The 25,008-nt window shown below is 42.3% G+C and overlaps 1 protein-coding gene across 1 annotated transcript in view; it reads right to left on the reverse strand.

Annotated features, from left to right (window-relative positions):
• Nucleotides 1–606: 606 nt before the first annotated feature.
• LOC133824972 (uncharacterized) overlaps nucleotides 607–25,008 on the reverse strand; it is a 43,439-nt gene continuing 19,037 nt past the window's right edge. Inside the window, exons 2-8 of the mRNA XM_062257979.1 lie at nucleotides 2,378–2,492; nucleotides 2,060–2,186; nucleotides 1,694–1,788; nucleotides 1,463–1,547; nucleotides 1,003–1,233; nucleotides 823–911; nucleotides 607–702 (exon numbers count right to left, since the gene is read on the reverse strand). Coding sequence (XP_062113963.1) covers nucleotides 607–702; nucleotides 823–911; nucleotides 1,003–1,233; nucleotides 1,463–1,547; nucleotides 1,694–1,788; nucleotides 2,060–2,186; nucleotides 2,378–2,492 — 838 coding nt within the window. The remainder of the gene's footprint in view (nucleotides 703–822; nucleotides 912–1,002; nucleotides 1,234–1,462; nucleotides 1,548–1,693; nucleotides 1,789–2,059; nucleotides 2,187–2,377; nucleotides 2,493–25,008) is intronic.

The raw sequence follows: 25,008 nt of genomic DNA on the forward strand, positions 1-25,008 counted from the left end.
TTGAGGCTAGATCAAAGCGGTCATGGGTGGATGGATGAGTGTGTGTTTGTGAGCAGTAAGGAGTTCAAGTCTCCATAAATATATATGTATATATATAAATTTATATTTTAGACTAGATTCGTTGATTCGTTGAGAGATCAGGGAAATATTTCAGGAAGCTAAACTACAGCTCAAAGCAGAAAACAAACCTATGCATAATTGTAACTTAACACTTTAATGCATGTAAATAACTATATGAGAATTTGTTGTATTAATAAATTAGAACAATAAAAGGGAATTACGTCAAGTTTTAATTCTAAAAAAGGAAAGATGAATATCATTTTCTTTTTCACGGAACTTCTACTCAAAATTCATAAAAGTACAAGACATCATTGCAGCAAAATACCAAAACATTCTTGAGCTTCCACAAAAAAAGTATATATTCCAAGAAAGGTGGAGTGTTGATCCAGTATGTCTCTTATCTCATCCACTGAGTGGAAATGAGAGTCCAACTCAAATGGAAATAGTAATAGAATATAAGGATTTTAATTATCACTCAGAAAATCCTATGCAACTCAATTTACATACTTTAATAGCATAACAAATATGTAAGTGCTAGCAGAAAAGCTAGCCAAGTTTAATATCAACAACAAGAGGAGGGAGGGAGTAGTTCAACAGACCAATTCCAACTATAACTGGGAAACCTTTATTCTCCAACAAAGCCTGAAATTATCAACATAAGAGTTATATAAATAATTCTATTCAAGTTCTCACTGTCAAAATTTCAAAAATGATTAAGAGACTTCTAACTTATCTTCTAGTCCATTCCTGTATTGCTTGCACAGAAAGAAGCAATCCTCTATCCAAGTCATATGAATTGGGCAATGGAGCAAGTTTCATGGTGTCCTTGAAACTGGAAGGATCTGTTGTTGCTTCATGAGAGAAGTTTAAACATGACGATGGAAACATACCCAGAAAAAATAAATTGGCAAGTAGAATTGTCTCTTAGTCAAGGACACATACCGATGGCTGAGCTATTTGTAGGAGGGTCTGAAGAAATGAAATGCCATGTTGCCACTACAGGTTCCATTTTTGATTTTTTTGGAGATCGAGTCCATGGCTGAGATAGATCCTCAAGCTTATTAACAAGATTTGGAGTAACCCGGATTGGCTTTGGTGCAATTATCATTTTGTCTTGATTGCTGGCCAGAGATGAATTAGGCAAAAGTGGAGGTGTATTAAGACGAGGTACACCTGTATAGGCCAACAACACAATCATCGTTACTCTTAACTCATACATGTATATTTTATTGTATATTTTTCTAAATTACCTTCAAACAAACGCCAAGAGAGAGAATAGTGAACCACACAAACTTATAAAAAAAAGGCTCCAAGGAAACCAAATAAAAGCTTTTAAATAATTTTAAAATTCACAAGTAAAATAAACATGAATAAATTAGAAAAACATTGTCTCGTTTACAACCTTTTCTCTCAATAATTATTTCAAGATATGATTTAGTGAGCCACAGTCCACTAACGCCCATCTTTGATGCTTCATTTCCAACTGTCTACAGAAAATAAGATTAATCAAGGTGATAATAAGTTTAAAATACAATTACATATAAAGTCATGTTGAAAAGGATTGATAAAGGTAATGTGTTCCCTTCTAGTAACTTGGTTGATCCCAAAGTAAACAGATTTCATTTGTGTTTACCAAACAGGTTGTCCACCAATCCTCCCCTGTACCCAAAATATACTTCATATGTAATAGAAAGAACTTCAAAACACAGGATACTAATGCAGCATATCCTAATAAAATAATATATAAGGACATCAGCATAGTATCAACAGTAAACCTCTACAAAGTAATAATATAGGCACACAATTCATAATGACTTTATTTACATCCCAAGGGGACAGCCAAGTCACTCTTCATCAAATGGTTGGTCTTGTGTTCAAACCATGGCCATCACCCTTAAAAAACTTCTCCAAAAGAATTTTAAAAAAGAAACACATTTTAGTAAAGAATACTAAGTTCATACTTTTCGATTTGTAACCCTCAGCACCATGAATGTCTCACCAAGAGTATCAATTGTTTCAAGTGAAATAGATACATTGTCATTATTCACTGACATAGATGCTCGTTTATAACTGACAACTACATTGTACCCCAAACCAAGTAGCCCACCTAAAGTCATCCTTCCAACCTACTTTTGATATTTAAAAGGATAATCGAAAAGCAAAGAATATAAAGTAGTTATGTATTAAATAATGTACACATAAAATGACCCAAGCACAAGAGCTTTCACATGGTAAGGGCAATAGAAAATAGGAGACAACATCTGTGGCCCCACCCCAGCTTTACTAAAGTCAAGGAAAAGAGCAGAAAAACATTAACCTGTGCATGATGAAGGTCTGGCTCAATATGCTTTCTAACTAGAGGGAAAATGCTATCAATAAGGTAATCCAGTGAACAAGAATCACCAATGTCATACTTAACTTTGGACAGGAGACTAAAATGAACCCCACCAACGTGGTATAAGAGATTTAGATACGGTTGTATCAGTCTTTCATTTTCAACCAAAAAACTTATGTATTATAATATATATATCACTAATTACCTCAAAATTATTAAATGTGCCATACGATATACTTATATGTTCAAAACTGAAATTTGTAGTTCTCTTTCATCCCTATAACAAAGCTTAAATCCATAACAAATACTGAAATGTTCAATAGACCATAAAAGGAATCTTTAATGCAAAACCTCCAAAATAGATTGTCTAAAATTTCTTTCTTTTGAGACATTTACTCATGACCATAATGACTAAAATTCCAAATTATATATGTACGTGATTGACTTTCAAATGTCCCAAATATTCCTTTCATTAATTGTATAAGGCCTAAACTTAACGATAAGCTTCTTAATAACATGAGGTACAATATACTTTCAGTGATCCAATCAAAACAAAGATCAAGAACTAAAAGATGCTTCTTAATAAGTAGATCAATATGAGGTATGGACAATGTTAAACTTGTGTTTCTATGAACATACAACACAAAAGTACACAAAGGTACAAAATCAATTTTCAAACTATCAAATAAATGGAAAAAATTGAGGGAGAAATACCTTGGTGCCGCTGAAAATGGAGGATACAAACGCTGCCGCTGTCCTCTACGCTTGGTGCCGCCAAAAATGACGCAGTCGGCGCCGAAAAGAGTTCACCTCGCGGGAGATGGAGCAGGTGCCGAGAGAACCTTTGTGTGGCTGGTTGTGCGGCTCCTCTTTGCAGCAGAAATGTAAGGGTTGGTCACGATTATTGGGGCAATTTTTTAACCTAGAAATATTAAGAAAGTCATTCTTTAAAATAAATAAAGAAGATAAAAAATAATTTGTTATTTAAAAAATAGTTTTTATTAGTTTTAAAATAAAAAAATTAATACTATAAATTTTTAATAAGTATCGGTTGTGTTGGGTAAATAAATGTTTTTGAATTTTTTAAACTCAAAAATGAAAATATTATTTTTATTTTTGTTCTTTATTTTTAAATAATAAAAATGTATTTGGTAACTATTTTTGTTTATTGTTTTTAAAAACAAAAAATAATAAATGTGTTTGATAATATTTATTTTTATTTTTTGTTTAACAATATAAAAGGAGGAGTGATTTGAAGAAGAGAAACAAAAAGTCGAAACTGCTTAAAAAAAAAATTAAGTGAAAAACTTATATTTTCAAAATTTAATGAATTTTAATTAAAATTTTAAAAAATAATAAATAAAAATAAAGTTATCAAACACCTTTTTATGTTTAATTGTCAAATTTTTAATTAATTAAATAAAAAACTATTTTTTTAAGTGTTACCAAACATCACCATCATTAATGAATTTTTAATAAGAGAAATCTTCTATTAAATATATAATAAGTAATTCAATTAGCAATTAATATTACAAAATAGTATTAAAAATTAAACAATTATTTGAATAACTCATTTAAAAACAAAACTCATTCTTTAACTAGTAGCTATTGTGTGTTGCAAATTATTAATTAATACTTTTTTATTAATATATTTACATAAAATATATTAAATTATATTAAAAAATACAAATTAAATTAGTACTTGATTATTAGAAAATTTGTATTGCATTAGACAACAGTTTAAGTAGAAATGTTGTCTCATTTTAAAAATAGGCATGTTACAACAGTCTCATTAGAACTGTCGTTTCATGTGAGTTTTAATTTGCATGGCATAATAGTTTGTGAGCGACTGTTGTGTCATGTATATTTTTAACATGACATGACAGTTCTACTACAAACGTCATCTCATGCATGTCGTCTAAGTACAATTTTGTAGTAGTGACTAAGTTCAAACATATGTTTTACACGAGCCTACTTTTTTTTTATGCACGTGAAAAACAATCTGTTTGAACCTAGTTTTCAGCACTGTAAATTAATCAAAATTTCCTAAAAATTTACAAGATCCTCTATTAAAAAATTAATTCTGAAAACTATCACGAGCTGAGAAACACAAAAGGTATGCATCGGAGGTAGGTACCGGTGCATACCTCTTTAGGTATACATCATTGAATTATCTTATATATATATATCTATATATATGGGTTCACTCTTAATGGTGATTGAGTTTTTCTCCCATTGATTACTTGTCAATTAATAGCTCTTGGATTAAGATCTAATTGTCCATATTTAAAGATGTTAATTAATGTTATCTTTAATTTTTTCAAACTTGGTAATGAGCTGCCTGCTAACATGACAATCACTTTTTAAATTAATTAAATTATTAAAAAAAATCATTATTTAAAGTTCATTCCAAGATTCTATATCTCATTCTTTTTATTCTTTGTTCATTCAATGTTCTTTCCGTTATCATTCTTTATGCATTAATGATTACGATTTTCTCAACTACAATTAGTTGGCTAATTAATGGTGCCTATTTGAAAAATTCTATATTATATATATTTTAATAAAAAACATTACTCATTTTAAAACACTTGTTTACTGAAGCAGCTCCAATTTTTTAAAGTATTTTCATGTAAGATTTCCACGTTTATACTATTTTCGAAATTCACTAGTAGAAATTTTTTTTCAAAAAAATGTTAACTTGTTTTTAATGTAGGATTTGAAATTCACAAAGATGAGTAATTCTTGTTTCTCTGGAAAATATTGTTTAGTAATATCCCACAAGAACATCTTTTGTAAATGTTTGATGAAAATGCTCTAGATTTTTCAAAGTGTTTCATGTAAGATTTTCTATCATTTTTGTGCTTTTTTTATTTTTACAAATTACTTATCATCCATTTCTCCAATTTTAAAATTTACTAGTTATTTTTATTTTCCAAAAAAATTCTATCTTATTTTTATTTGCCATGTAGGATTTGAAATTAAAAAAGATAACTAAATCTTATTCCTCTTGTAAAAATAATTTAGTAAAAACATACAAGAACAATTTTTTAAGAAGTTTTTTATGATAAAGCTCTAAATTTTTCATAGTGTTTCATGTAAGATTTTCACGTTGGTACTGGTTTACCATATGTGTAACGCCCTGGATAGCCAAGACCGTTACACTGTGTGTTTATAAAGGTGCAAGACTTGCTAATCAAGTCATTTAATTAGAAACGTGTTACTGAAACTACAGTTGAACTAGGGTTAAAAGATTTTGGTCTCAAAAGTTTAATTTCTAATAATCAAACATTTCCTTTACCTGGGATCCCAGAAGTAGTCAAGTGAAAAGACCGTTTACAAAAGATTCAGGATTAAAATACAGTTACTAGCCACTCTAAGGCAAAACAGACAATTAGGCTTTTCTCGTCTTGTACCACTCCTCGGTCGTGGCGACTGATTAGCTGACTATGTACATTCAGCTCCAAAGCTCTCCATCTCAGGACTGGTCCAACTTGCCCTTGCCTTTACCTGCACCACGTAGCACCCATGAGCCAAGGCCCAATAAGAAAACACAATAACAGTGCATAATCATCAAGCAAACAACCAGATAACTCACACAGTATAAACATGTACTCAATAGTCCAAACATTCATGTTATTCAAGTATTCAGCATAACAAGTACATCATTTCATATCATTAATCAATTCACATATGATAACTAGGGTTAATGCCCTTAGGCCGCACCCACCCTCTATTTATCCCACTGGCTCCGGCCCGCTTAAACTGAGCTCAGTGAATATTAAGCTATCCTCAGCTACCAGTGGCCGAGCCGCGCCCTATGCGCAAGTATTATTTACGGCACCCTTAGGCTATTTATCACATGTCCCATGGCATAATACCATCTATGACATCATACAGATTTAGGGAGCTCTTAGTCCCATCACAAACACATAACCGAGTGCTGTTTTCTTACCTTTAGATTTCGATAGCTTTGTTTAATTCGATCCTCAAGCACGATCCCGTCTGAGCCCTAGCGTACAACCAGTCACACACAAGTTAGAACCAACTCCAAACCTCAATTCCAAAACCTAGCCTTGGGAAGCCCTAATTCCACCAAACAGGGTGGTGGAATCAAACCCCGAGCCCCCGGGCAAAAACCCTAACAAATAACCCAAAAACCCCTTTCTGGGAATAGGGTACCGCTACATCACCCTATAGTGGGTGCTACAGCTCTACAAACAGAGCCATCAGGCTCCCAGACGCCCAAGCCTAGCGCTGTAGCGCCCTAAGTCTAGCACTACAGCGCTAGTCACAGCCAGACAAAACCCAGACTTCTCCTCATTGAACTTCCTCGAACCAAAACCTTCCAAAATCCTTCCAAACCTTAACCAAAATCTAAAACAAACCTTCCAACATCTATATCTCACCTTATAAGTCCCAACCATACAAAACTCAATCACATGCACCCCAAATCAAGGAAATCACCATAGCTGAACCTAGAGCTCAAAAACCCAACAAGAAAATAACTGAAACTACAGAATTCAAGTGACCAAGATCAGAACTTCTTACCTTCAACAGAGAAGTTCAACCTTATGCTATTCTCCACTCTTCCTTAGCTGTCACTCCTCAAAACTTCAGCCTCAATTCCCTAGAATTCCCACCAAAACTCAGCTCAAAATCCATATTTACATTAAGAACCAGAAACTGAAAAGAAACCTTAAACCTTACCTCAAATGGATGGACTACTCTTGCTAACTCCTCAAGCCAAACCAAGGACCCTAGCCTCAAGCCCCTACGTAGACTCTCCCTGAGTTACAGCTCCAAATTCCTTCATGAAATGAGGAAGAAACCTAAACCGAGAGGGAGAAGAAATGGCTCCTATTTTTCCTTCTTACTTTTTCTTCTTCTTTTCTTTTCTTTTAGCTTCCTTCAAATTCTAGACATTCCACTAAGGCATAAAGGAGACTTAACTCTTGTCCCTTATAAGCCAAATGAACATGATACCCTCCCATTAAATTTAAGCCCTTAATCCTTCCAAGGGCATTCTGGTCATTTATTCCCAACTCTCGCTAATTCCTCGAGTGTCTCTAATATTTATCGCTTACTTCCGGACACCTAACTAATCACCAACTATATTCCTCAATATCAAAATAGACTCCAATATATTCTCTAAATCCCCAGAATTACCCCCAGGCTCGCCCCGAGCCAGGTATAAATCCCCGCTGTGACTTTTCCCCTGAACCACTCACTAGGATTGCCTCGAGTCACAGATTCCAAATATATCCACATAATAATATGGTCTCAACAATTTATCAAAATTATTTACATTTATGCCCTCAACAGGCTAAAATTACAAATATGCCCTTCTAACCTAGTCAGGGCCTACATGCATACTAATACACATAGTCATGCATCACAGATATTCAAAGAATCATATAACATGCTTTTTAATCATTAAATCACATATAATCCAGCTATGCCCTCCTGACACACTAATCAATGCCCTTAAGCCTTATTAGTGAATTTGGGTCGTTACAATATGTGCATCGAAAAACACGAGGTGTTGGGCCCAAAGATTTTTAAAAAACTTTATTTAAAAAAACTTTAAATAATTGGATCCATTAACATGTAAAACATTAATGATAAAGAAATAAAAAGACGTGGATTTAGCAATTGAAGAACTATCAAGAATCCTCGATTTCTTTTTGTATGTCAAATGAACATTCAATCAAAAGAGTCTTCAAAATACTCAGACCAAGAACTTTCAAGATGTATCTCTACACCTCAAGACGTGTGTGGGAACGTAGAGTAATGGTTGAAAAATAATTCTAACTAACAAGATATTCTCAACACATGAGACCTTGGAATATTAGGTCTGAGACAGTTTTCTGGGATAGAGAAACATAATACTATATATTTTTCTCTCTGTGAAAAGCATATAATTTTCTCTTTACAATATTCTCTCTATTAGACGTATGATGAAACTATTTCCATCAAATAGATTTATAAAAGAATTATTTAATTTTAAAATTCAAATTATAAATCAATTAATAAATAGTTGAACAAATAGAAGAAATATCCAAGACCCATTCATAGACCTTCTTACATGCCAACTACAGTGCACGCATTGTAGTTGGCATGCAACACGTCCTGATAACTTATCTTATCAAATAAATTAAAGAATAAATATCATTTCAAATTTAAATCCAATTTGAATTATCATAAATATCTTTTCACATTATTTAAATAAATAAAACTAATTAATTGAAAATTAATTATCTTAATTATTTAAATTCTATTTTCAAAAATACCATTTTCTAAAAAAAATAATTAAAAAAATATATTAATTAATTAATTTGTCTCAATTATATATTTGATCACGAAGAACAAATTCTGACAAATATGTCATTTTCTTGATTTTTCCCAATATCCACTCTTACTTTGAATAGTGTGGATAGAGCCATTTCAGGACCTATGAACCTATAATTTCAAGCTCCAATAAATTTATATTATTAATTAAAACTCTTTGATATAGTAACCTTAATTTATTAATCATAATATTATTCCACTAAAAATATGACATTGCACTCTTCTAATTATAGACATTTATTTATTGAGTACTTTTAAATATAAAAAGTATCAATACATTTAATCACTACATACAATTCAATCCTCTATTAGTGGTTCATAATTAAAGTAGAAATTAATTATTATTTAACCTCTTTAATTATATCTTGTTTCCTGAAGTACCATTAACTTTACTAGTGAACGTTAATTCATAAACTTATTTAAGAGTTGGAGCTCAATAACTTTTCAGTTTCAAAAGCCAACCCTTAAGAGAACCATTATTCAATTCCTCTTGGAAAGTTATAGATTTCTTATCTTTATATTATGTCATCAGCCGTCTACATCAATTAGTTCCCAAAACAAAAGTTTTCGGCCTAATCATTCTAACTAACCATAACGAGTGGATCAAATAACTTATACGACATAAACAAAAGTTCATAATAAATTCATAATTAAGATGAATTTGTGCATGATCATCTTATTGATATATTAAATATATAATTATATAGTAAACGATATTATTAAGTATTAATAACATATCTATGGACCTGTGAAATTGGCCAACAGTCGTATGTACAATATACGACACTTTTTGAATGAAATAAATAGAATGAATGACAGAGTATGATTATCTTAAATAAACACACATGAATTTTATAGTGGTTCAGCCCTGTTCTGATGAACAGTAATAATCCAATCCACTTAGCTTTTAGTATAAAATTACTCGACAATTACTAGTACGAACTAATGAGTTCACTCATTAGAAAGATTTTTCTCCCAAAATTCCAGAAAAAGAGATCCATCAAAGAGTCCAAAAGTCCCCGTAAATGAAGCCTTGGGTCCTTTATTTATAGTACCAAGGGGTTGTTACATGACCAGTAGTATGGGAATCCTGGTTTGGTACATGAGTATCATGTAATGGAGAGACGTATCCACCTTCCCATGATCATGAGATCGTGGGTCTTCTCAATGTTTCTTTAGAACGTGGTAGATAATGCACGATTGAAACTTCTAGGAAACTGTCAAGTCTCTGTTGGTATATGAGACTTAGGTGCTAGGCCCGACGACCAAAGCTTGGGTACTAGACCTACGACCTTCTTGGTGCTGGATCTATTGATCCTCTAGGTGCTAGGCTTGTTGATCTTCGGGGTGCTAGGCCTATTGATCTTAGTTTGAACGAGAGTGATTATTTCTCAGTGAAGTGTACTTGGGGGTTTAGGCCGACCACCCTATGAAAAATAGGGTGGGCCGACCACTGAGGTGGCTCTTGGGTGTGCTTAGGCCGACCACCCTAGGGGTTGAGGTCAGGCCGACCACCCCTAGGGGTCCTTGTTGTTAGGAAAAAATAGATTGCCTCAATGGAAATGGGTAATAATATAATACAACTCTATGCAATATATTACAAATAAATAATGATTGATTAAAAGGAGTGTTACAACTCTATAACTGAAAATACAAACAAACAAAGAAAGGAAGAGGAAGAAAGAGAAGAAGAGAATGGTGAAAGATACAACTCTAAACAAAATATTACAAGTAAAGGAAAGGTGTTTGAAACAAAAGAAAGGAAGATTACAACTCTAAACAAAAGTTACAAGTAAATAGAAAATGAAAATAAGAAGAAAAGCAAATAGAGAAAAAATGCAAGAACAAAACAATAGTAAACTCTCACTTACACAACCTAAGTGAAGAGGGTTGTGGCTCACCAACTTGAATAAGGTTTAAAACCTTTGTCCAAAAGCTTATTTCCCCCTAACTCAAGCACTAAGGGATCTCTCACAGATTTTTGGAAATGCTTTCTGGAATAATCAAGCCTCAAGGTGTATTTTCCAGCCAAGTGCTTTGTGGACGGAAAAAGGTGTGTCTTACAAGTGAGCATTAGGCTCATATTTATAGAGTTTGCGATACCCCTTTGAATTTCAAATTCTACCAACCCCCATGGCTGTTACCAATGTTTAATTGGATGTTTATGGAATTAAAATGGAGATTTGGGAGTTATTTGGGATGTTAGAACCGTTCAATTTGAAAAAAACTAAAAATTCACATAGGCTGTCAGCCTCACTGGTCGCGGCCAGAATCATCAGTGGCCACGGCCACTGGCCTCTGTCCCCTAGGCCGTGGCCAGGGAAGGACAGTGGCCGCGGCCACAACCTTTTTTCAGCCAAAAAATGTCATTTTCGAAATCGTTCCAAAACGTCCCAAATCTTTTCCCACATGATTTTGTAACCTCCAAACACCTATTGGGAGTTAAAAACATGTCTCCAACAGCCATATTTCATTATGGCTTTATGAAATCCAATCTCAAATGTGTAACATATAATATACACATTACTGGGTAATATTTTGGGAGTTACAAATTTGTAACTGATCTTATAACTCCAAAATATGTCACATTTGGGCACACACATGTGTCCAATTTTGTGACTCTCAATAATATGTTACAAGGTGTGACAAATCACATTTGTGTGACAAATTACATTTTGTCACATTATTTAATCTAATATTATATTATAAGAAATAATATAACACTTGTGCATTCTATGGCCAAACACCCCCGGGGTAGGGGGTCAGGCCGACTACTCCTAGGCCGACCACCCCTATGGGTAGGGGTTAGGCCAACCACCCCTAGGGTTTTAGGCTTGGTCGACTTCTCTAGGTCCTAGACCTATCTTTTTTGCCCGTCGGTCTTTTCTCAATACTTTGTCATTTTTCTCTGATTTGTGATGTCACGTGCGCATTCTCATTCGCCATGTTTTGGGATGACATTTTCCCCCAAGTTTATTGTAATGTACTCAACATTACGGTAAACTTGGTCCAGGCACGAGAAGCATACCATATCAGTACTTAGATAGTCAAGTATCTCATGACATTATATAGTACTTTTTTTTACTATTTATACTTTGCTCGGTACGAATTTTTCAGGGACAATTAATAATTCCTAAAAATAATTAGGTTTTTCAAGGAAAATTAATTTCCCAAAAATCTAATATATTTTTTAAGGAAATTTGAGATCCTAAAAATATAACGTATTTTTCAAGGAGTTTTAAAGTGCTAAAAATATAATATATTTTTTAAGGATATTAATTCTTAAAAATAAAAGATACTTTTCAAGGAATTTTAATTCCTAAAAATATAAGATAGTTTTTGAAGGAATTTGATTTCGTAAAAATATAAATATTTTTCAAGGAATTTTAAATTCCTAAAAATATAGATTTTTTCAAGGAATTTAAATTTTAACCATATCAGATATTTTTCAAAGAAGTTTGAATTCCTAAAAATATCTTATCTTCCTGAGAGGTTATAAGTAGATCCTTTCTTTTCATTTTGCTCTATGCGCCACTTCCACGTAAAATCCAAGCCTGATTTCTCCAGTTCCTTCTCAAATCCAGATCTTTGGTAAGTACTTTCTTCTAATCCTCACATCATTTAATTTAAATGTTCTTAGATTCATAAGAAACACTTTGCATTTTTGAGGAATTTTTGTCTAAATCTTCTTGCTTTGTTGTATCCTGATAAAAAATATTGACCTACTTTAATCAAGATTTCTCTGTAAAATTCCTTAGTCTAGGCGATTTCCAGGGTTATAAACCCCAGATTGGATGATTTCGAGGGATGCAATACCCTAGGCCGACCACTCAATAGTCCTGGAAATTTCTGGGACTCCAAACATAGTGCCTGCGATTTCTAGGAATAGGCCCAGGTTTGGGCCGACCACCTCCTTGGCACTCAATCATGGGCCAAGTACCTCCTGCTTCTCCTTGTGTGATTTCCAGGTATAGGAACAAGTTTGGGCCGAGCACCTTCAAAGTTTCCAACCTTTGCCTTAGGCAATTTCTAGGCTTAGGAACAGTGTTTGGGCCGAGCACCTCCAAGGCTCCTAATCCTTGCCTTAGGCAATTTCCAGGCTTAGGTACAGTGATTGGGCCAAGCACCTCCAGGGCTCCCCGTGTGCGATTTCCAGGTTTAGGAAAAGGGTTAGGCTGACCACCCCTAGATCTGCATGGGCCAAGTACTTCCCTTCCCTTGCCTTAGGCCATTTCCAGACCTAGAATTAGGGCTAGGCCGACCATCCATAGAGCTTCATAGGCCGAGTACACCCCTTTCCTTCCCTTAGGCGATTTCTAGGCCTAGAATTAGGACTAGGCTTACCATCTTAGGGGTTCATGGGTCTTGCCTCGGTACCTCAAGAGTTTTCCTGATCGGAGAAGAAAATCTGTCTCATCCTTCAATTGTTTGCACTCTTTTGTGTCGTGCCCATAATCATTATGGAAATGACAAAACTTATTCTTGTCCTTTTTTCCTTTTGAACGCAAGGGTGGTGGATTTCAGTATGGTACCTCCTGGTATGTTACCAAGTTAATCTCAGCCCTTGATGTGGTCAGAATGGTATAATTGGTGAACCTGGGCTGGTTGGGTTGATGCTTAGCTTGTTTGTTGGCGGGTGCTGACTTAGCTTTCTTTTCTCCACCCTGCTCGGCCCTTGAGGTATTCCTCCTCTTACTGTTGCCCCAGTATTGCCCTAAGGGTTTGCACCGTTCTTATATTCCTTGACAATGGTCGGATGGTTTATGCCTTTTTCTTACTTCATGATAGCATCATCTAGCTTGTTGTATTTTTCGGCTCGGTCCAGGAACTCCTGCAAGGTGTTGATAGGGTTCCTGTGTATACTATCCCACAAGGGACTTTGATAAGTGTTATCCAGATTTCCGAATAGCGTTTAGATGGATAGTCTCGGGGAACCGGAATTATCAAAGTCTTTCACGAAAGGAGACCAGAGGTCGCGGATGGACAGAAAGGCTCCGCCTCTCCCGTTTAGTGTCCAGCATACTCTTTCAAGCAACCGCGACGCGGAAGCTCGTCAATTATCCCGGACTCCCGAAGGGATATCCTTCGGGAAAGGTCCTTCCAGGAGAAGCTCTTCAGGTTACCTTCGCGGATACAGTTCCGTGCCTCGCACGGAAGAAGACCAAGCGGTCGAGTCATGGAGAAGGCATAGTTGGAATGATATCCACCTGACACAGGATCCCGCCTGACACGACCGACAGGTCGAGGCCGCACACATCCCAGCACGCCTAAAAGTACCATTTCGCCTACTGTTCCGCTGACAGCCTGGAAAAGACAGCTGCCTTTGCGCATTCCCCATACTTTCATGTAAATATACCCACATAGAGCCTGGTAGCCAGGCGACTACGGTAATTGTATCCCCTATTTATGGCTGGTGTAATTAAGACTCAGGGGGGCAAAGTAAAACCCTAATCCAAAACTCTAGCTATAAAGACCTCCTCATTTTGCAATAGGGAGGGGAGAAGAACACATTACATAGCAAGAACTCTGCTAAAATCCCTCTAGCTTCGTCTTCTTCTAGAGAACTCGAGAGAAACACTGTGAGTTTGTGAGGTTCTTGTACACCAGCCATTTTACTGTAATTCTCTACAAGTATAATAACATCGACTCGTGGACTAGGGCTCGTTAACGCCTGAACCACGTAAAAAACCTATTTGTCTATTTATATTTCTGCACTTCTACAGTTCTTATCTTTTTATTATTTTGTTTGTATTCGTTTTCGAAAAACTCGGTAAACATTTTGGTGCTTTCATTGAGAGATGTAGGGAGTTGTTAGTCAGCTCTTTTTCTGCGTACTGAAAAGATGGTGACTACGAGAAAATCCGCGGTTGACAAAAATGCTAAGGTCAACCCCGATACTATGATGGAAGATGCGGTACAAAACGAACCCTCGGCAGCCCAGACCGAAGGAGAAAGTACCCACGACTCGGACTACCAAGGTGAAGACCCGACATCCCGCCAGGATCGGGTCAGTACTGAAGATACGACATACTTAGAAAACGAAGAAGAGTATGTCCGAGACGGTTACTACAAAGACGGCTACTACTACGAGAAGGATCCAGAACTGGTCCAAGTAGCCGAAGAACTGGTGGCCACTAAGGCCAAGCTCGCCGAGCAGAAGCGCGTCTCCGGAAAAATGTAGCGCATGATGGAGCGCCTCCAAAGTAAGTTCGGAGATCTAGGCGACTCGGACGAGGACGCCTCTGTTTTAGGTGGTGCTGATGCCACCATGCCGGATCCCGCCGCTGCTGGACCATCCAAAGCCGCCCCTAACAAGGGCAAAGAAAAAGTTGGGGAGCCTGTGCGCACTAACGCCCCTGCACCTCCTAAAGGCGTGAATCACCAGGCCGACTGCCCCCCCCCCCCGCGCGCAGAAGGTCTCTGGCGCTTCTAAGCCCAGACGTCCTTCAGCCCCAAGGGGGCACTCTGTGCCTAAAGGGCCTGGTGCTAAGGCACCCAGGCCTAGGGGAAGGAACAACTGCCCTAGTGATTCCATCAACCAGGACGGTCGGGCTGCGGACACGCACTTCGAAGATAGCTGGTCCACGGTGGACCTAAGGAAAAGGTTGGAGGTCAAGTACGAAAAGGCCAAAGGAGAAAAGGCCCGGCCTCGCGGAGATGACCTGCGAAATCATCTCAACGACAAGCTCCGGGGACGTGACCTCCCGGAGAGCGATACAAAGAGGCTCGAGGAACAGATCGCTGCCTTGACCAAGCTGGTCCGGAAGCAAAGTGGGGCCCTGTCAGACTCTGAGGAAGAAGACCCGGAACCATGTATTCGGAGGATCGCAGAAACGCCCCTCCCGGAGAACTTCAAAATGCCTCACATAGAATTATATGAGGGGAGGACAGACCCGCGCACCCATCTAGCTAAATACAACAAGATGATGCAAGTGGCGCGCGTCAGTGAGGATGCCAAATGCATGTGCTTCTCACTCATCCTTACCAAGTCCACGGAAGACTGGTGGAAAAGATTAGCTCCCGGATCCATCCACAGTTGGAAGGAGCTACAGTCCGCATTCAGGAGGCAGTTCATTGCTGCCCGGGACCACGACATGGAGGTTGGTTCTTTAACCAACATCAAGCAGCTACCCAATGAGAGCCTCAAAGCTTTCATTCAAAGAATGATGGAAGCTGCTGCTAAGACCAAGGTCAGCGATGACATGAAGTTGATCGCCCTTCAATCGGGGCTTACCGTCGGCTCCCTGCTATGGGGAGAAATGCAAAGGAGGCGAGCAGAAACTCTGTCCAAATTCATATCAAAAGCTCAAGGAATCATCAACCTTGAAGATGCCTACCAACAGGCCTTTGGAGTTCCCCCAGCTCCGACGCCCTCCGTGACTGCACCGAGCTTTGCTTCGCAAGCTCCCGCGCCAGCCCTCACGCTTCCAGGAGCCCAGTTCACTCCAAGCGTGTATGGACCTTCTGCGTCTGCTCAGACGCCGAGTCAAACCCATTTCTCTGGGTACGGAGCTGTACCAACCGGATGTAGTATCGCTCCCGGCCTGTCGCAACCGCAAGCGGAAGGCCCAGAACAAAATCTGAGCCAATCGCGGAATAAACGAGGCGGAAGAAACTCCAACCGGGGGGACCATTCAAAGAAACCCCGGAAGAACTATGAGCCCAAGTTCACGGATTACACCAGTTTGATAGACTCGCGAGAGAACGTCTATCGGGCGACCTATAATATGGTCAACTACCGGAAGCCCCCGAAAGTGTCTCACGGAGGAAGGCGTCCACGAGACTCCAATAAGAGGTGTGAGTTCCACGGAGACGTGGGGCACACCACAAACGAATGCCTTCAGCTGAAGGATGAGATCGAGTCCCTGGCAAGAGCGGGACACCTCGGTCAGTGGGTGAGGATACCCATAATCTATCCCGGACAGGGAGTAGTTCACGGAGCTGCGTACTCTCCGGGACAGAGGGGGACCGCTAGTGCTCCTGGAGCCGGTCACCCCCAAGCTCCTGGATCTCAGTTCCCAGAGCTTCCTGCTCCGACCTCTCCGGCACCCATTGCCATGTTGACTCCAGGACCCGGAAAGCCATATCCGCCAGGCCTTGCTCCGCCACCCGTTGACGGACACGTGGCCACCATTTCCGGAGGACCGCACCTTGCCGGAAGCACCCGCAACTCCAAGAAAAGGTACTTGAGGGAGTTAGAACACACCGGGGAGATGTGCGCCTTGGTTCAGTCACCTGCTCAGCGTCCCCGAATGATGGATCTTCCCATCACCTTCACGGAAGACGACGCCCGACATGTGCACTTCCCCCACAATGATCCCCTCGTCGTGGAAGCCCAGATCGCCAATAAGAAGGTGTCACGGATTAACCGAGACAGATCTGATCCCATGCCCCATCCAGCTTCAGGGGTTCAATGGGGATGCACTCATGCCCTTAGGCAAAATTCAACTTCTAGTCACCCTCAGAGGAGATAGCGACGCTTGTGCCTTCAAGCACTGCACATTCGTGGTGGTCGACTGCCCCACGGCGTATAATGCCATCCTAGGCCGACCGATCCTAATCGATGTTGGGGCCATAACCTCGATACGCCACTTATGCTTGAAGTTTCCATGCGACGACGGGCGCATCGGCACCCTCCGGGGAGACCAACGAAGTGCACGAAGCTGTTATAACGTCTCCGTCCGATCCGTCTACACGGTCCAGGAGGCGATTGTTGCCACACCTTTGGCAGAGGATTTACCAGAGACTGGGGGTGCCCAAGGGGCATACGTTGACGAACTCGACCCTAGAGTGGGGGTCGAGAGGGCGATAGAGCCGATGGAGGAAGTCGAAGAGGTGATCCTCAACTCGGGAGATCCCACCAAAGTCATTCAGGTGGGGAAAAACCTTCCATCGGCCATTCGAGAAAAGATCGTGGCCACTGTGAAGAATAATCAGGATATCCTGGCATGGTTCCACGCTGATATGACAGGGATTAATCCTAATGTTGCGTGCCACGCACTCAACATAGACCCATCTGCAACTCCAGTTCGCCAAAAGAGGAGGCCGTTAGACCCAGTAAGGGCCGAACCAGTCAAAGCCGAAGTGGACAAGCTGATGTTCATAGGTTTTCTCCAGGAGTCACTCTATCCCGTGTGGTTGGCCAACCCGGTTCTGGTCCCGAAACCCGATGGATCCTGGAGAATGTGTATTGACTTCACGGACCTGAACAAAGCCTGCCCAAACGACTGTTTCCCTCTTCCGCGAATCGATTAGATGGTAGACGCTACTTCCGGGTATGAACTCTTATCCTTCATGGATGCATACTCCGGATACAACCAGATCAAGATGCATGTCGCGGACCAGGAACACACCAGCTTCCTCACGGACAAGGGTGTCTACTGTTACGTGGTCATGCCATTCGGTTTGAAGAATGCTAGGGTGACATACCAGCGTCTAGTAAACAAAATGTTCAAGGATCAGCTGGGGAGGAACATGGAGGTGTATGTAGACGACATGTTGGTGAAATCCAAGACCTCCGGGGACCACAGTGACGACCTTGAGGAAGCTTTCGCCGTGATCTGAAAGTACGGAATGAAACTGAATCCGAAGAAATGTACTTTCGGGGGCTCGTCTGGGAAGTTCCTCGGTTTCATTGTCAGCTCCCGCGGAGTGGAGGCCAACCCTGAGAAAATTAAAGCGTTCATAGATATGCCTTCTCCCCGAAAGCAAAGGGATGTCCAAAGCGTTACCGGAAGGATAGCTGCTCTCAGCCGCTTCGTATCTAAGGCCACTGACAAATGTGTCCCCTTCTTCAATGTGTTGCGAGGAAACAAGAAGTTCGAGTGGACCCCCGAATGCGAATCAGCCTTCCAACACCTCAAGGAACATCTAACTCGAGCTCCCATTCTGTCCAAACCTGTCGAAGGAGAGGCGCTGTTCTTGTACTTAGCTGTGACAAAGCATGCCGTAAGTGCCGCTCTCGTCCGGGAAGACGGCCGTCTCCAACTCCCTGTGTATTACGTGAGCAAGAGGTTACTGGACGCCGAGTCCAGTTATACAATGATCGAAAAACTCTCCCTCTGCTTGCTAATCGCTTCGCGGAAGCTAAGGCCCTATTTCCAAGCGCACACCATCAGAGTACTCACCAACCACCCTCTCCGGCAAGTCCTGCAGAAGCCCGAGTCTTCTGGCAGATTACTTAAATGGGCCATGGAACTGAGCCAGTTTGACATCCACTACCAGCCACATGTTTCCATAAAAGGTCAAGCTCTCGCGGACTTTATTGTGGAATGCTCAGGAATGAATGACCTCCCGAAAGATCCTGTCCCGGAACTTCCCACATGGAAGGTCTATGTAGACGAAGCCTCAAATGAAAAAGGAGCTGGGGCAGGTGTTATCCTAATTTCTCCCCAAGGACATCAGCTCCAGAGCGCCATCCGTTTCGCGTTCCCAGCATCCAACAACGAGGCAGGACACGAAGCCATGCTAGCAGGATTACAACTGGCCAGAGAAGTCGGAGCCCAAAAAATCGAAGTATACAGCGACTCCCTACTTGTGGTAAACCAAATATCCGGAGAATACCAGACGAAAGGCGAAAAAATGGCTGCTTACGTGTCTCTCTCCCGCAGCCTCCTGCAGCATTTCAAAGGCTACCAAATCCGCCAGGTCCCCCGGGACCAGAATTCACTCGCGGACACACTGGCCAAGCTTGCAACAAACCCGGAGATTGAACAATATGGCCTAGTGCCCATCGGGCACTTAGAAGCACCTAGTACTGAGACACAGAGGGTAAATGCCATCATCGACCATTCCCATTCCTGGATAGGACCCATCCTCAGATTTCTCACCACCGGAGAGCTCCCCACTGATAAAGCTGACGCAAGAAAGCTCCAATATCAAGCTCCCCGATACGTGGTTATGGATGGAAAGCTTTACCGCAGGGGGTTGTCCATACCCTTCCTTAGGTGTGTTGCCAGAACCGAAATCAGCACCATCATCCATGAGATTCACGGAGGCTTCTGTGGCGACCATACCTCCGGGCTGAGCCTCTCCAAAAAGATCCTTCGTCAAGGATACTTCTGGCCCACCATGAAGAAGGATTGTGTGGATTATGTCAGAAAATGTGAGCAGTGCCAGAGGTACGCCAAGGTTCCACGAGCGCCGCCTACAGAAATTACCTTAATGACCAGCCCCTGGCCGTTCGCTGTTTGGGGCATTGACCTAGTAGGTTCCCTTCCAACTGGAAAGGGTGGAGTGAAGTATGCCATAGTCGCGGTAGACTACTTCACCAAATGGGCTGAAGCAGAACCTATGAACACGGTCACGTCTAAGAAAGCACTGGACTTTGTCATCAAGAATATAGTGTGCTGTTTCGGGCTTCCACGTAAAATTGTGTCCGACAACAGGAAGCAATTTGATAGTGAACATTTCACGAACTTCTGTGCTTCGCATGGAATCATCAAAAGCTTTTCCGCAGTTGCCAGACCTCAAGCTAATGGGCAAGTGGAGGCAGTGAACAAAATTTTAAAGACCACGTTGAAGAAAAAACTCCAAGCATGCAAGGCTCACTGGCCGGAAGAGCTCCCGCGAGTACTTTGGGCCTATCGCACAACAGAGAGAACTTCGACAGGGCACACACCTTACTCCATGACCATCGGTTGTGAGGCCGTCATCCCAGTAGAAACTATGATCACCTCTCACAGGCAGGACACCTACGACCCTACCCGGAACCACGCCCTTCTCCAGGAGTCCCTGGACATGATCGAAGAGCTCCGGGAGCAGTCACAGGTCCAACTCAAAATGTACCAAGGCAAGATAGCCCGACACTTTAACTCAAGAGTCAAGAGCCGTACATTCGAAGTTGGGGACCTTGTCCTACGGAGAGTATTTCCTGCAACGCAGGATCCGGGAGTGGGAGTCCTCGGACCCAACTGGGAAGGCCCCTATGAAGTCCAAGAAAAAGTGGGCCATGGGACGTATCACTTAAAGAGACTCGGCGGATCTAAAGTCCCGCGCGTCTGGAACGCGGAGCACCTCCGCCGTTACTATCAGTAAGCCCCGGACTATCTAGTCGAAAGTCCTTGGTGGACGTAGCAAAAATGTAAAATATGGAGATAGTCCTCCCAGCTGTAAAACACATGCCTAACAGGCTAATTTAATAAAACACGGAGAGTTTCACTCCGCTTTTACTGCATTTTTTATCCCTTTGTTCCAAGCTACGTTTGAACAAGTGACCACGCGGTCCGGAGACGTCCGGACCCCACAATCACTTGGGGGGGTATACATGGCTAAGGCATAGCCATACGCCCCTTGAACAAAACATAAAGAGAACACCACTTATGTGCTAGCATTGTGTTTGAAATTTTTAAAATTGATTAAGCTTAGGTTGATTTGTTGCCATGAACATATTTGCATTACGTGTCATGTGTGCATTATGTGGTTATGTGAAAATTGCCATGAAAATATCTGCCATTAGGCATCATGAAAGTTATCTCCTGTGTAGCCCAGCGATGAACAGGACTGGAGGTTGGGGCACATTCAGAGAGCCATGTCGAAACACCCCCAACTCCCTGGCAAGTCCTTCGCAGAATACTACGCGTCCGCTGCAAGCCTTGCTACGCAAGCTTCAGCTCCGGGACTCATAAAGTAATGCATGGCAAGATCCGCGACCGTTGAGAGCTTTGCTTCGCAAGCTCCAGCTCCGGGCCCCGCAAGGCAAAAGAGGGCAAGGTCCGCGACCGCTGTAAGCTTTGCTTCGCAGGCTTCAGCTCCGGGTCTCACAAAAAAATGCATGGCCAGCTCCTCGACCACTACAAACTTCGCTTCGCAAGATTCAGCACTCGGAGCAAATATAATCGATCCCCTAATTACAGCAGGCCTTGCTTCGCAAAGCCCCTACTCCAAGATCGCACATGGTAGGCGTGACGATTTCCTTGACTGCAACCAACTTTGCCTCGCAAGGCTTCATGCCAAGTCCCTGAAGTCGGCCACCGTGAGGTCCGCAACGACAGTTAGTTTTGCTTGGCAAAGATCTAGCCCTAAGTCTAGCAACGCCCACCAAAAGATCTCCCGTCCCGGCACCATCCCGCGGAATCGTATTAAGTGTTGGCCTCGCAAGCTTTGTAAAGATCACGATGGGAAGATGCAACGGGTCACCTTAGCCATCCCAGCGAACGGTATAACTACAAGTCCCGGGATTGGCTATTTACCTTAGGAAAGCTGAGTATGATGAAAGAGGGAGTCTGGCCGTTGGAACCAAGAACCCTCCGTAACCTAGAAACTGCGTGGGAAAAGACATAAGCCGTTGGAGCTTCAAGTTAGAAATGCATAGGTTCTGGCTGTTGGAACCTAAACCTCATGCGCTCCTACATCAATTTCTATCGTATAAAAGTCTCTACCCTAAGCACAAAATTAAACAAGGAACTCAGCAGGAAAGGAAAGAAGAAGTCTACAATTATGACAATGAAGGCCCTGCAGACCGGACATCTGTAATGTTCCTGCAATCAAAGAAAAATAAATTTTTTATTTTTTTTTATTATTACACAAAGAATAAGACCCCTTCAGGCACTGGGGGTGGCAGCGGCTTCCACGACCGGGGTCTCGGAGACAGCGGTTTCAACTGGGGCTGGCGGAGTCAGCTCATTGGAAGATGGAACGTCATCAATGGCAAGTTCAGAGGTCCCCGCCTCTTCGGGATCTTCTGCCTCAGGGACTCCAGCAGGCTCGTTGATGTTATAAGTCTGGACGTACACCTCTGGGCTTTGATCCCACGCCTGTATCTTTTCCCTCATGGCGGCGGCGTCCTCTCCCAGGTAGCCTACTACCTCCGGGTTTATTTTCCAAAGTTGGTGCATGAGGACTACGTGGGATAGATTAATCGTTCTATTCAGCACCACCTCGGCATCTTCCTTCTCCTTCAAGCGCTCCGCCTCAGAGGTCGCCAGCTTTGCTTCCGCGACAGCCAATTGAGCCCTCAGTTTTTCCAGCTCGGCCTTGGATGCATCCCGTTCTCCCTTAAGGGAGTCAATCTCCTTGCGCTACACCTTATTTTTATCTAGCAAGGATTTCTTCTCGGTCACATGCCCCCTGACAGTGAGCCCCAAATCCAGCATAAACGCCAATCTGTTTATCCTTCTCAGCGAGCCCCAAATCCAGCATAGACGCCAGATCCTTGCTCCTCTTGTGATCTTGCTCCTCCTCGTGCAGCTTATTCTGAAGAATGGCGTATTCCTCGTTCTGGTTAAGGAGGAGATCGTTTTTCGATTGCAAGCGGGCATCCAGGGTGTCCTTCTCCCCCCTGGCCTGGGATAGCTCTTCCTGGAGCTTGGAGTTCTGGGCCTTCAAGTCATCCGACCGCTGCTTGAACTCATTCTCCGCGCTGGCCCGGTACTCTCGATATTTGGCAAGATATTACTTGTCCGCCTCTTCTTCAGCCGTGCGCCGGGCCTGGTTAATCTTCTCCACAGCCTCCACCTTTATGCTCTCGACCTGTTGGGTCAGTTTCTGCTTCTCCGCCTCCAAGGCCTGGCGAGCCACCTGGCTCTCCTCAAGCTGAACCAGAACTGCACCCACCTCCCGGAACGAGCGTTCCGCGATGAGAGAGGCCTGCGAGGAAAGACAACAGAATGAGTTAAGCAGAACCAAATGTACTAAGACAATTGATCCCGGAACACAACAACTGACAGCTTACCCCCGAAAGTTGCTGCTTTACGGCATGTGTCAGCAACAGCGGGTCCTTACTGCTACTGATGGCCCATTTCTCAGAATTGAGTTCGCACAAGCTCAGGGCCATGTCCTCCATCATCTCCACTCCGAACGACGCCAATGAACGCCCAAGCCTAGGCACCAGCCTCTTCTCCAAGGCTGGGCCATCCAAAATCGCTCCAGCCGGGTGAAGGGATCTCACCCCCTCGGCCAGCTCAGCTCTCTTCACGGCAGACAAGTTGTCTGCCCTTCCCTGAGTAACAGCCTTCTCGGCCTCCAACCGCCTCTTCAAAAAATTATTAGTCCGTCTTACACCCTCCAGGAGGGCAGCGGGGAAACGGGTTGGTTTCTGAGGGAAGTGGAACTTCAGGCCAGGCCGAGGAAGGCTTGTTTGTTGAGAAAGTGGAAGAGAAGAAGAAGAAGGAGACCCCGAAAGGGTGGACTCCCTTTGGACTGGAGGAAGAAGTAGACGGGGTATTGGGGACGGTAGCGAAGACACTACTGCCCCGCTTTGTGGTTGTTGCTGATGTTGCTGTTGCTTTTGCTGCTGCTGTGGCGGTGTTGATTGTCTTTGTGGTTGTTGTTGTTGTTGCTGTTGCTTTTGCTATTGGAGTTGTGTTTGCTGCTGGGTGGGGGTAGTCTGGTGGGGACTGCGCGCAGCCCGGAGGTCTCCATCACCTCCGGGAGAAGAGTGTCTAAGGCGTTTCTTCTTGTCGCCCTCAGCCTCTCCTCCGAAGCGCTTGCTCACCCCGGCCCTCTTCGCGGGGAACACAAGACCTTCCCCATCCCTGCTACTGCTCGAGACCACCATGTTCTCGGAAGGCCCCTTGACAGGAGGCTTCTCCACCACGGGCACGATTGACCTCTCCACCACCGGAGACCCTTGCGCCTCGCCACTTGTCTTCTTGGGTGTGGCAGCTTTACCTCCCCTACCAGCTCCGGCCTTTCGTCTTTTCCCCTTGGACAGGTCTTGGCTGGTGGCGGCCTTCTTGATAAGTGAGGTAGCTCTCCCCAACATCTTTGCTTCAGGATGTTCTGCAAGAAATGTGCGAAGCAAGGTTAGCCAACCATCAAGCAATGTGAAAAAAGATAAGCAGAAAACAAAACAAGCAACAACATAAAAGCACAAACAAGTCCCCCAGCAGGGAACAAGAAACAAAAAAAGGGAAAAGTTTGAAAGGGACGACCATGCACGAGAAATGTGGATGGCCTTCCCCGAGCAAAACAAAACACCGCTTCCTGCTCCAGGAAGCTCCCGTACTCCTTGATGTCCGGGAATGACATGCTGAGGGAAGAAGGGTCAACCATGGTGACACCTTCTGGCAGACTACCGTCACTCAAACACCCGAGGAGCTCATCTACCCTATCGCAATATCTGTCAAAGGGTATCCTACGCGGATCTAGCCTAAGGAAGTGGGGATCGAACCCCGCCTGAGAAGTCCGGGAAACCTCAGACAGGCTGGGGGTGTGGATCAATCGAAAACTAGTCTTACCTCTCCCGGAGGTACCAGCTCCCGGAGTCCCTTCATTGGGGTAAGCTGCAGCGTGGCGAGCCTCGATCTCTTCTTCCTCCGGCT

Source organism: Humulus lupulus, chromosome 3 (genome assembly GCF_963169125.1).
Source record: "Humulus lupulus chromosome 3, drHumLupu1.1, whole genome shotgun sequence".
Lineage (NCBI taxonomy): Eukaryota > Viridiplantae > Streptophyta > Magnoliopsida > Rosales > Cannabaceae > Humulus > Humulus lupulus.